Source organism: Nyctibius grandis, chromosome 5 (assembly GCF_013368605.1).
Source record: "Nyctibius grandis isolate bNycGra1 chromosome 5, bNycGra1.pri, whole genome shotgun sequence".
NCBI classification, from domain to species: Eukaryota; Metazoa; Chordata; class Aves; order Nyctibiiformes; family Nyctibiidae; genus Nyctibius; species Nyctibius grandis.
Genome location: NC_090662.1, coordinates 14,892,274 through 14,906,189, shown reverse-complemented (window position 1 = coordinate 14,906,189; position 13,916 = coordinate 14,892,274). Strand labels below are relative to the sequence as shown.

Genomic DNA, 13,916 nt, shown 5'->3' with positions numbered 1-13,916 from the left:
GTTATCAGTCCTGGAAGCAGACACTGTCTGCAAAAACATGCAGTTAGTTTCAGAAAGTGCAGTTATTTAGAGGAGACTTAGCTGAAAGTAAAAATCACTGAAAGGAAAATCGGCCTGGTTTAGGCCAAACCAGGACACCCTTCTCACTCTTCTGGTTTCCTTCCTCCTTTAAAACATTTTCTCATTGGGGAATAAAATTAGTCTCTCAAGTGTTTTTCCCCTGCTTGGTTTGTATTCCCTCCTTCCCCAGCCAGTTCCTCTTCACACGCAGCACTGATGCGAGTAGCACTTAGGAAGCAAATTAAAAATGACAGGACAGCACACAAAGGAGAATACAGTTTAAATTAACAACTTGCAATATCAGTCTGGTTTAAGATTAAGCCACCTGAAAACAAGCTGGATACCTGGTGACAAGGCAGATGATGTTTTCTTCCTGTGTAATTGAGGGTGAGATCCAACCACCCCAGTTCCACAAGTGGTCTCCCTGGGGGCAGCGTGGCAGCCTGAAGTAGGATTTCATTCTCCAGGAGAGGGTGAAAGTGGCCCACCCTGACCCAGACGCGGTACACCAAAGTGGAAGGAAATCCGTCAGGCCACGGCCATTCATCCTCCCCACGAACGACCCAGAGAAGAGTGGTTAGATTTCAATTCCCTTTTCAAGTCCATCATTCAGTTTTGGTATTACAACTAATGAACAATGTTATTTTTATTTCTGTCAGTACTTGGCTTGAATGTGAGCATAAAGATGCATGAGGTACTGAAGGAATTAGATATAGCAGTCAGTTTCTAGAATTAAGCTATTTATCAAGCCGATTCCAACAGAAAGAATACTATATGTATGCATAGTATGGTATATATATGAAATACAAAAAAGATGGTACTATTATTTAAAGTAAGTACACTTTACACCTTTTTCAGATTGGCAAGGTTCCGATGGTACCAAGGATTTTACCCTGCTGGATCCCAGCCCGTGACTTGGGCCGTTGACAACGTGTACATCGGCCCGCAGTGCGAAGAGATGTGCAACGGGCACGGCAGCTGTATCAACGGCACAAAGTGCATCTGTGACCCCGGGTACTCCGGGCCGACCTGCAAAATAAGTACCAAGAACTCTGACTTCCTTAAGGATGATTTTGAAGGTATGTCTTTTTTGGGAGGATCTGAATTCTGCCTGTCCGTCTTAGTGGAACCCAGGACTCAAGGGATGAAACAGCAAAGTCTTCCTCACCGTTGCATGCTTCTGAATTTTATTTATGCTGGGGGGGTATTCCCATGAACCAAGTAGTTTAGATGTCATTCGCCAGCACAGTTTGTGAATGTCTGATGGCTATCAGTTGTCTGGTTTGGAGTGTCTGACTCTTGGTGAAGTTGTTAATGCTGGAATATAAAATCTTCACCAAAATAGAATTCTCTGGAACTCTACGTGTAGAAAATAATTTTAGAAGAAAATGATGGTTTGATAGTAGCTTGACATTAGCACAGACAGAACACATGCAAGTGAGGTAAACAGCAAGGGCTTTAAAATTGTGTTATTTCTCACTACAAGGGAAATCTAAGTGGCCTTAAACTGGCAAACATGGTTTCAGAGCAGACTGTGTATCTCAGCGGTGAGGGCCACCACTCGGCAGGCATGGTAGACCCCAAGCCAGCAATACTAGGAGGGAACTCAGAGCCTCATGCGTGCCTGGGCACACACAGCATCCACGCACACAACTCTAAAACCACCTCGAGGTTTCCCTCACTAGCAAGCATGGCAAGAAGAGCACATTTTGAATAAAGCAGCTCCTGTGAACCAAACTCATTCCTTCATAGGTGCTGCTGTTCCTTTTAAATTTTGCCAGCCCTTGCTTGCATGCTACCACATGGCACTCAAGGTTTCTTTATAGACCTGGGTACTTTGTTGTTATCTTAAGAAAAATGAAGAATAACTGGAGACTAAGATACCAGATTTCATACTTTTGGGTTTATTTGGTTTATTTGGTTTATTTCGTTTTGATTCATGGCAGTTTTCTAGAAAACATTGCATCGGAAACACGGAGAATTTCTTCATTCTACATGTGCTGTTTAATTTAGCTCTCTTCCTCTGGAAATAGTACTCTTGCAGTAGGAGCACTTTGGAGTAAATCATAAATATCTATTTACTGTGTATTCAGGTCAGCTGGAGTCGGATAGATTCCTGCTTGTGAGTGGTGGAAAGCCATCAAGGAAATGTGGTATCATGTCTGGAGGAAACAACCTTTTCTTTAATGAAGAAGGCTTACGTATGCTGATGACTCGAGACCTAGATTTGTCACAAGCCAGGTAACATAATATCAAAGTTCTTTCAGGATTTCACTAAAGAATAATACATATGTGATACTTCTGTGGTAAAGGCAAGCTGATATATTCTGTGGTCCTTACTCTAGCAAATATTCCATTTTAACCACTGTTAGCATTTTAAATTAACTTTAACTTGAACCTTAATGGAATTAACCATTTAAATGTTACTTTTTTCCTTGGGTAAGAACTCCAGGATCTCATGCCAGACCTTCAGTAGTTTATGCAAGTTTTTATTTCTTAAATGCATAATGTGAGAAATCGATTGCACATCACACGCTCTGCTTCTTGCAGTTTGTTGTATTATGAACCATTGATGAAACAGGAGTATCTGCTGCCAGTATAACTCTTACATTCATCATCTCATAATTCTTTCCTTTCTGAAGCTTACTTTCTTCCTGTTGTGCACATTTGTTTCCAATAATTCACTGAGAAGTTCCCTTCAAGCTGTCACCACCTACACTGAGCACAGCACTTGAAAAACAGATATTTTTAGTGCATTTAGAGATTATGTTGTATCATTACGGCGTGAAGAAGAGTTATTTCATGAGTGAGACATACTAAGCAAGCCACATTAAAAAAATTTACACTAATACAAATTAAACCACATCCTAATTATTTTCTAATTTATTCAGTATCTTAGCTTATATCCTTATATTATTACTTTGGAGAGACTGAATTTTCTCTGAGACTTTTCTCCACTAGTCTCTTGTAAATACCCTACTCCTCTCTAATGTTCTGTGGGAAACACTTCAGTAGGCAGTTTATATCTTTTTGACTTGTCTTCATTAGAATTGAATCTTTAAATAGTGGTTTAATTGCAGAGTCACATGATCAATAAAGGTGCCTCATTTCTAACCATTATATATTTTCAGATAAGCAATTAGTTATCCCTCAGTGAGGTGTAATATTAGAGGTCCTTGTACTGAATTTGTGAGATTACTCACAGCAAACTTTTTTCAGAACCCGGTAAACACAAATATCAATACTCCACTGATTTTATTTCCTAGACTGTTCTGAAATTAAAAGATTCTTTAACAAAAGATACAAGAGATCTTGTAAGTTGCTCCATAAGACTAAATGACATGTTTTCCTTATTGCTCATGTTCAAAGAACCATCATTTATCTCTTCTCCGTGATAGTCTGTAGCTGGATTTGCATATATTGACCTCAAGGTGTTATATGGAGATAAATGACTTCTGTCTTAGCAAAAGGAAAACAAAGCCGTGTGTTTGCTTTCTTGTATATGCTTATGAGAAATAACAGTTATCAACAAATAACTGTATGTTCTCTTCTGAACAACAAGGCACACTGCAGCGGCGTTGCTGGGGTCTGCTCTTTAGCAACCTAAAGTAATTGCAGTGGGATTTTCTTAATTTCCAGGCTGACTCTATCAGCCACCTGCAAAGCACAACAGATCTGACTGTGACACAGACGTGCCAAGTTCTGCACAGGACTTGGGGAGAGGTTTCAGTTTATGCCAGGAATGACAAGAATCAGTATTTGTAATAGATATTTTTAAGGGTACTAGACTCAGTGGTCCCATTAAAACATCCCCTTTTCTTACGAGGAAATCCCCTGAAGTACACAGGTAAGCAGTGGTGTCCGTCGGTGCTGCAAGCCACGCTCAGTGCCTGGGGACTGAAATCAAGTGGACTCTCCAACCCACTATCCACTGCCATCACATCTACATTTTAAAGAATTTAACACAAGGGATGGTATATTGCCATCATGGTGATACCAGTAGCTGAAACTGCACAGCATGAAAAATCAGTAGGGACAGAATATTTTAGGTATCTCAACTGATCAAATCCCTTTCAATTCTCAATTACTAGAAGAATATCCACACATTTTAGTGTTACTAGATCTACAAGAAATCTTTGCTTTTCCATTTCAAAATAGCCAGAGCCTTTGCAAAGTATCTGTGGGATGAGAAGAGAGATATTTAAAATGACTTAACTTTTTTAGCTGCTAGACATTATGTTACCTATATTTGAGTGGGTTATTACTATATTAGTAAAAATTCAGATTAAAGAATAGCAATCCACAGAGAGCAGATTCAACAGAGACAAGGTCACCTGGGCTTATTTCCTTTGAATTAGGTGGCGAATGTCAGAGTAAATCTGAGGAGGCACAAAGACTTGCCAGCAGTGAATCCAATCCATTACAGTTGATATGTTGATCCATGAGGGTCCCCAGTGCTCCTTTAGAGCACAAGCAATATGTTATGTCTGGGATGTGGAGGTGGATATAATCTATAGCGAAAGAAGTTATATATAGTAGCAAGAGAAACAGTGAGTCGCAGCGAGGACTAGAATTAATTGTCTTGCAGTTCTGCTGTTTTATCGAAGCTTTGTCTGCCCAGCACCTCTGCAGCCTCCGCTCCCGGCGGATCTACCTGCAGATCAAACCAGAGCAAGACTTTTGATACAAAACTTCTTTTGTGCAGTTTCATTTAACCATGAGCCAGGCAGCACTAATGCAATAATAATTGGAACAGATATGACACTAAAGCTGTGCAAAAGCTGTGCAAACATGAATTAATACTTGTAATATCCCTGCGAATCTGATCAGTAAATATAATTATAGCAGCGGTTCCCTCCACTCCAAGTGCCTAGTAGAGCTGTTTATGAGCATCGGCTAACGGGAAGAATTTCGCAGTTTGATACAAGTCTATAGTGCTGCTTTGGAGAATCCAATTAAATAGAGGATGAATGCACTGGTGTCCCTGGGTGGCTTGGGCTGGCTTCAGGGAAGCCGGCACATTTAAGCGATGTGATATAGACAAATTTCCTAGGCTGACTAAATGGACAAAATGATCCCTGAAAGTGAAACATGCTTTGTTCTCCTGTCCAGTTTTTCTCTAGTTTATGCCAATGGAAAACTGAGATGCTTATTTTGAATTTAAGCATTTCAGCAAATTCATGGCAAATTACAACCTACTTGGGGCACTGTTGCTTTTCTGCCACTAAAATCTGTACTCACGAGCTACAGGGATAAAAATTTCACCCAGGATTATGTTTCTGATATTTGCAACACCATCTGCTACACTAACAAAAGCTCAAAACACAAATGACCAGCTTTGTTCAGCCTCTTCTGCCTGGCAAACTACCATACAGGCAAAATGAATTTTTGTCATCCCACCTGTCTGTCTACTTCTCTTCTGGAGGCTTTGAAAGGGAAATCATAAGATCTCCTAAAGATGACTCATACAGCAAGAAATCACAGGGCTAGGCAATAGACAAACTCCAAGTCTCTCTAGTTGGTTATCTAGGAGGTTGCAGAGAAGAAAACTTTCTAGTAATTCCTCCTCCTGTTAGATTTGTGCAGTTCTTCATGAGACTGGGATGTGGGAAGGGGGTGCCAGACCCCAGGAGCCAGCCTGTGCTGCTGCAGTATTCGCTCAATGGGGGCCTCACATGGAGCCTTCTCCAGGAGTTCCTCTTCAGTAACTCCAGCAACGTGGGACGATACATCGCCCTGGAAATTCCCTTGAAGGCCCGTTCCAGCTCCACTCGGCTTCGCTGGTGGCAACCATCTGAGAACGGGCATTTCTACAGTCCCTGGGTAATCGATCAGGTAAGGAATCCTCTGGGTTGTTTGTTTTTTTTTAATACAACTTTGGACTGTTTTCAGTCTTAATGTTTCCCTTTGTTGGCATATGTCATTTCGCTGGGTCAAGAAAAAACGCTTTGTATAAAGATATTCCAGAATTATAATAATCTAGCAAAATAATAGAGCACAATTACTGTTTGCTAATCTTGTGTTTTTAATGCACCGTTTCCATAGAGGGTACTGAATGCCCATTTTGGAGCTAACAAAGTCTTTTATACATGGTAGAGCCACAGATTCACATTGCAGAAGGCCTTACCATGCAACATGCAAGTCTGAGTTCAAACTTCAAAAATCCTCATTTAAATCTATCCAAATATGTAATAGGCTTGGTAGAATGTAACAGGGAAAACTACAGAAAAACTTCAATCTTTATTCATTGTCTAATTTTGAAAACAAAGTTTTGTTTCATATTTGGGATTTGCTTCTATAAAAATTATTGTATTGCTTTATATGACCTGGTATAAACCTCAAGAAACCCCACTAAAGTGATTGCACTCTAAGTAGTGTTATTGGGCTGTCCACGATCAATTTCTTAAATATTTATGAATGTTTTTTTAAAGCAGTTAGTTCAGGTCCTTTGGAAAAACAGAAACCAAGCTCCCAAACACATTTAATGATGTGGTTACAAAATTTTACTTCCCATCCCTCCCTTTAAAAATGAAAAAATCCTCATTCTTTTACTCCTGTATCTTCATTGAATGTAGTCATATGAGTTCAGAACAATCAGAAATTGAATTCAGAATAACAAATGAAAACTAGTTCTACCTTGCTTGCTGTTGAATAGTAAAATGCTGATCTCTTACAGTCAATGGAAAAACACGGAGTATTTCCCCAGATCTATCATCAGATGCAATCTGATAACACTGCAACAGATTATAGTAGAGCTGAGAGTCAGTAGGAAAAATGACAGTGTAATCACTTTGCTCCTACCAACATTTATTTTTGTGAGCAGTTTTATTTTAGCCAGGATGGAATTGACCTCCTTGAACTTGAGATTTATATAGCTAAGCCAATCTCTTTAGAACCCCTTTATAGGAAAAAGACATTCCCCTTCCTCGTAACCTAAACTCTTTACAAAGTAAATTTGTCCATTTTGGACCAGCAGAATATATATGCATAGACAGTAAATCTCTTCCTTCACGATGCTATGTCATGTCTATATTTGTGAAGACTTCTAGACATTTTTCATTTCAGTAACAATTCCTTTCCTAATGTTTCAGATTCTTATTGGAGGAAACATCTCCGGCAATACAGTGTTAGAAGATGATTTCACCACACTGGATAGTAGAAAGTGGCTGCTCCATCCTGGTGGAACAAAGATGCCAGTCTGTGGCTCTACTGGGGATGCTCTAGTGTTCATCGAGAAAGCTAGCACCCGCTATGTTGTCACCACTGACATCGTTGTCAACGAAGACTCTTTCTTGCAAATAGATTTTGCAGCATCCTGCTCTGTCACAGACTCCTGCTATGGTAATAACTTCTTAGTAATTCCTGCCCTTCCTCTTCCTCTCCTGTACAGGAAAGTTCACTTGTTTTCTGGTTCCATTATTCATCATAACGAGAACTGAGAAACAAAAGAAAGCTGCAGGTTTCTGTTAGGAATTGTAATATCAGCTTTTTTATTCTAGGTGTCTGAAGCTTAAGATAAACTAAAGTATATTGTTCCCTTCGATCACTGAAGTTGCAGTTCAATTCATTTAAGAAAAAGACTAACAGCTGTCTTACTCAAATCCATTTACCAGTATATGGTGTTCACGGCTTGGGGTGATGTTGTGGTTCTAATAATAAGCATCTGGGTGTTTCCAGCATGTTTCTTACTTTGTGGTTTTGCATTTTCGGTGAAGTGAGTCTCAGTTCATATCTCACTTGCACCCGTATAACTAAGAAATCATTTATACCAGCATACATCTGACACAAGCTAAGTCAGCATCAACTGCAAAAATTTGTATCATACATATGAAATAATAAACATGTTTATATATATATGTACGTGTGTATGAATGTATGCATAGATATATGCACATATATGTGTATACATACATATACACATACAAATAAAAACATGCTCTGCACTCAATACATGTCACATGGAAATTAAAAGTTGGTTTATTATGTGAATTTTAAGATCCACAAGAAAAAGGTCTACCTAGTTTTGAATGCTTGCTTGTACATCTTGGAATCATAGAATCATAGAATAATTTAGGTTGGAAAGGACCTTTAAGATCATCAAGTCCAACTGTTAACCCAGCACTGCCAAGTCCACCACTAAACCATGTCCCTAAGCACCACATCTACATGTCTTTTAAATACCTCCAGGGATGGTGACTCCACCACTTCCCTGGGGAGCCTGTTCCAATGCTTGATAACCCTTTCAGTGAAGAAATTTTTCCTGATATCCAATCTAAACCTCCCCTGGCACAACTTGAGGCAGTTTCCTCTCACCCTATTGCTTGTTACTTGGGAGAAGAGACCGACACCCACCTCACTACAACCTCCTTTCAGGTAGTTGTAGAGAGCAATAAGGTCTCCCCTGAGCCTCCTTTTCTTCAGGCTAAACAACCCCAGTTCTCTCAGCCGCTCCTCATTAGACTTGTGCTCTAGACCCTTCACCAGCTTCGTTGCCCTTCTTTGAACTCACTCCAGCACCTCAATGTCTTTCTTGTAGTGAGGGGCCCAAAACTGAACACAGTATTTGAGGTGTGGCCTCACCAGTGCTGAGTACAGAGGGAAAATCACTTCCCTGGTCCTGTTGACCACACTATTTCTGATACAAGCCCGAACGCTGTTGGCCTTCTTGGCCACCTGGGCACACTGGTGGCTCATATTCAGCCAGCTGTCGACCAACACCCCCAAGTCCTTTTCCGCCAGGCAGCTTTCCAGCCACTCTTCCCCAGGCCTGTAGTGGTGCATGAGGTTGTTGTGCCCCAAGTGCAGGACCCGACATTTGGCCTTGTTGAACCTCACACAGTTCCTCGGCCCATTGATCCAGCCTGTCCCCATCTCTCTGCAGAGCCTTCTCACCCTCCAGCAGATCAACACTCCCGCCCAACTTGGTGTCGTCCGTGAACTTACTGAGGGTGCACTTGATCCCCTCGTCCAGATCATTGATAAAGATATTAAAGAGAACTGGCCCCAATACTGAGCCCTGGGGAACACCACTTGTGACCGGCCGCCAACTGGATTTAACTCCATTCACCACAACTCTTTGGGCTTGGCCATCCAGCCAGTTTTTTACCCCACAAAGCATACGCCCATCCAAGCCTTTAGCAGTCAGTTTCTCCAGGAGAATGCTGTGGGAAACGGTGTCAAAGGCTTTACTAAAGTCTAGGTAGACAACATCCACAGCCTTTCCCTCATCCCATAAGTGGGTCACCTTGTCATAGAAGGAGATCAGGTTAGTCAAGCAGGACCTGCCTTTCATAAAGCCACGCTGACAGGGCCTGATCACCTCATGTCCTGTATGTGCCACGTGATGGCACTCAAGATTATCTACTCCAAATTACATTAAATTACATTCTTTTAGCATAGGGGTTTGGAGTATAGACTTTTTTTTATGAGGAGGAGAATGCAACATGTTGCAGCATGTAGCATGTATTAATTCACTGGGTTGCTCACTATTCCTCTAGAATTCTGCATAAAAATGGAAAAAGGTTTTACATGAAGTCCCAGGAGTGGCTTCTCTGATTTTGCTATTCTGAAGCCAACAGAATTAACTGAGATATTTTACTCACATGCTTAACAGTGTTATTTTCCCTTTGGTATTAAAAAGACTGCGGCATCCTAAGATCACCTCTGTTGAGTTTAAAAGTGTTTTGGCAGCTTAGCTGTATACTGGCAAAGAAACAGTTCCTTCTTTTTTTTGTTTCTTTGTCTACTACACTTACCATTATCTTAACAGTATAAAATTAGGCAGGGCACTACCTAATCATGCTTCCAGTCATGATGAGCAACACGTTTCATTTTGGTGATGGAGATTTAACACTAAAAACTCACTTACCCTTGTTTCTACACACTTGTCCTTTTATTTCTGTATCGCTGTATTCCGTGCTTAGACATCAAGTAGGACTGATTGGGTGATCAAGGGTCATTCTCTGTGCATGAGGGTAGAAGAAAAGGGTCTGTAGTAATCAAAAAAGACCGCAGATTTACCACCCCATCACTGCACCCATGCTCCATGTTTTACACAGCCAGACTGCCTGGCAGCTGGAACATTTACTTCAAGTTACAGTTCTGTGCTTATTATTTACTTTTTAATGGCTGCATAAAAGTTTAACTTGTAGTATTTAGTGAGCTTGACTAACCTTTATTTTTCATTATAAAAGTTTATAAGCCATAAACATCAGAACACTGAAATTGATGATTTTTGCTGAGAAATGAATACATTAGTTTAATGTGGCTAGACTGTGTTTGAACGAAAACAAGCTCACTGACTAACAAACTCAATTTACAATTGTTTATGCTGGATATGAAATGAGCTGGTCTGGAAGGGGGTGTAAGAGTGACTAAACCATCTGTGACAGAGCCAGAAGTTTGAATTTGAGTGTTGCTCTGCCTTACACAACGATTACATCCAGATGAATCTTATCCTTCAGCCTGAAAAACAAAAAAAAGTTGCTGGTCATGATGCTGTCACATCACTTTCTTGCATGCTGCAGCTACAGAAATTGGCTTGACTTAATCCTGGTGACTTGACAGATGACTTTGTCTTTGCAGCTGTGGTCCCTTGGGTTAGGTGGCAGGTGCAGAGGTGTACTGCGGCCTTCTCCTGAGCTATACCAGCTCAGCAACATGTAACATATCCTCCAGCACTGCTTCTGACACCAGGGTTTGAAAAGTTTTGAGTGGTTATTTTGCCAGTGTAGACTTGTGACTAACACTCTCTGGGGTTACCCAGTTTATTGTGGGATGTAAGTCTCTAAATGGATGTAAGTCTCTAAATTAAGTAACTAACAATGTTTCCACCCTTAGCTATTGAACTGGAATATTCAGTGGACCTTGGACTGACCTGGCACCCAATTTTGAGAGACTGTCTTCCCACTAATGTGGAATGTAACAAGTACCATCTCCAGAGGATTCTCATTTCAGACACTTTCAACAAGTGGACCCGGATTACTTTGCCTCTGCCTCCGTATACTAGGTATGTCTTTCTGGTTTTCTGCAGAATAAATCTGTATTGAGGCATAATACATTATAGCCTTAAAATATTTTTTTGTTTGCTTCATGTATATAACAACAAATAAGTAAATGAAAGCCCATCCTGCTTTGCATAAAAATTGCAAAGCTACTATGTGTATTCACTTTTCTTAGTTATTTAAAGATAGGAAATTCTTGTCCATCTTGCCCTGGGGAGGGACAGGGGCAGGGGGACCTTTTAAAATAATCTCATGTTATCATCAGCCTCACTAAATTCTGTTTTGGTGGCTAATTGAACTGGCTGAATCCCCACCTGCATCCTGTGCTTGCTGTTGTTGGCTATGAGCTGGTGCTTTAAAAGTAACACTTTTCAGGTTTCTTGTTTTTCTGTGCATTCCTTGTACCCTTTGTGTCTCTCTCAGTTTTGATCCTGTCATCAGATTCTTTACACATGCATCATTTTCACCCCCTTTTCCTTTTTGCACATTCTCTTGCCTTTGAGGGAATAAAAACTGTGGGATCTGTTGGGAGGTTGCATCATAAGGAGGTGCTAGGGACTGCCAGAGCTATTGGGAGTGTTGCCATACATTTCCCTACACTGCCCCCAAAATTGCTGGTTTTTTGTTTTGTTTGTCAAAAAGATCCATCTAGGGACAACTGGGTAGTTCAGCCTTCCAGTTCGCGTCCTTCTTGATGTGCTGTTTCGCACTGATAGCTGTGACTGTCCCCCGTGCAGTCATACCTGATAAAGCCAGCACAGAGCTAGCCCAAAGCAAAGCCCTGCAAACACAGGTAGCGCGAACATCAGGCTCTCAGCACAACTTAACTTGACAGCTTCGCTCCTATTGCTGATCCCAGTCTCCTCACGCAGGCATAGGCTGAGCTAACTGCAGGCACAGAAGCACCACAGCACAGGCAGACCCTGTGACTGTTTGAGAAGGTTGTTATGAAAGATGCCAACTAATGCACATGCAGCCCCATTTGCTTGCATCCCAGAAAGCCAACTGTATCCTGTGCTGCATCAAAAACAGCGTGGCCAGCAGGTCGAGGGAGGTAATTCTGCCCCTCTGCTCCACTCTCGTAAGACCCCACCTGCAGTACTGCGTCCAGCTCTGTGGCCACCAACATAGGACATGGAGCCATTGGAGCGAGTCCAGAGGAGGGCCACGAAGATGATCAGAGGGCTGGAGCACCTCTCCTATGAAGACAAGCTGAGAGAGTTGGGGCTGTTCAGCCTGGAGAAGAGAAGGCTCTGGGGAGACCTCATAGCAGCCTTCCAGTACCTGAAGGGGGCCTACAGGAAAGCGGAAGAGCAACTTTTTACAAGGGCATGTAGTGGTAGGATGAGGGGGAATGGTTTTAAACTGAAAGAGGGTAGATTTAGATTAGATATTAGGAAGAAATTCTTTACTGTGAGGGTGGTGAGACACTGGAGCAGGTTGCCCAGAGAAGCTGTGGATGCCCCCTCCCTGGCAGTGCTCAAGGCCAGGTTGGATGGGGCTTTGAGCAACCTGGTCTAGTGGAAGGTGTCCCTGCCCATGGCAGGGGTGTTGGAACTAGATGATCTTTAAGGTCCCTTCCAACCCAAACCATTCTATGATTTTCTATGAGTTTGGAAACAGAGACCTTCATTTTTTAGCAATTGTACTGTAAGCGCCTATACAGTTGCCACAAGTTTTGAAACTAGTAGTGGAAAAGTGCACATTCTATTACTAATCATTTGGGCATCTAGACTCTTCCCTGTCTTCACTACAGTGCTTCATGTCAAGTAATAGTACTTTTTTAGGACTTGTTCCCAGCATTGATCTCCTCTGCTTACTCCTTTGTACTCCTTCAGTACATATTGTCTGCAAAATCCATTACCCCAGCAGTTCTTGTATAAAGTCTGTAAATTTGTGTTCAGGAGGGGCTTTCTGGGGCTGGATAGGATAAATCAGGACTGGGGTTGATGTCCCAAACTAATTTAATTTGGATCTGAAAGGAACCTACTACTTGAGATTAACTCAGGTTTATAAATAACTGTGATTTTAAGACTGACTTTTTTTTTTTTGAGTGATATATGTCAAAAGAAGTCTGATGCCCTACTGAGGCAAAGATTGCTCTTCTGGCCAATCCAATAACTATATTTGTTGGCTCAAGTAATACCATTTCGCAAAGACATTAAGATAGGGATGGCCTGAGAGAAGTTATTACAACGTCAGCTCACAAGCAATGGAGAAGTTAAGCTTCAGAATAAATGCAGCTAATAGGCCCTTTAGTCTAGATGCGATATAATTTTTATGCTGCTTTATTATTTCAAGCTGTGTAATAGAAGGCATGTGTCTCCAATTGTTTGTGCCTGTATGTTTTAGGGACATGCAGGCTACATAGTCAATAGCTTGGTGTGGTGCACAGCACCCATACTTGGCAATGAACACTTAGTTTTAACTTAGACTCAGAGCTGATTTTAAAATGCAAATGCAAATACAAAGCTTCTCCCAGGAGCATCAGCTCCATAAATTGTTAGTGAAGCGCCAAACATAAAGCAGGCAGTGTAAGATATAGGTGCTTGTCTTTATTCCTAAAGGGCTTCCTCACAATTTATGCATTTCTTTCAAACATAGTATTTGGTGAGCAGCTAGACAGCATGGCTGTAGATTTCTCTTTGGATAAAGCTGTTATTCACTCACCTCATGTAACATGTTTATAAAGAAATAATTCATAGGATAACATTGACCTTACCATAAAACGTCTATTGTTACACTGAATAAATTTTAGGGAATTTGCTGGGTTTTTTGGTTTGGGGTTTACAATAATTATGATTTCTCTGAGTGTCAAAAGAAAACAGACTACACAAAGTTCAATGCTGCCAC

The 13,916-nt window shown here is 41.1% G+C and overlaps 1 protein-coding gene across 1 annotated transcript in view; it reads left to right on the top strand.

Moving 5' to 3' along the window:
- The window catches only part of RELN (reelin), a 314,463-nt gene that overhangs the window by 265,559 nt on the left and 34,988 nt on the right, over positions 1-13,916 (top strand). The window contains 5 exon segments of the mRNA XM_068402522.1: positions 919-1,139; positions 2,154-2,301; positions 5,637-5,895; positions 7,152-7,401; positions 10,900-11,068. Of these exon segments, the coding sequence (XP_068258623.1) occupies positions 919-1,139; positions 2,154-2,301; positions 5,637-5,895; positions 7,152-7,401; positions 10,900-11,068 (1,047 nt within the window).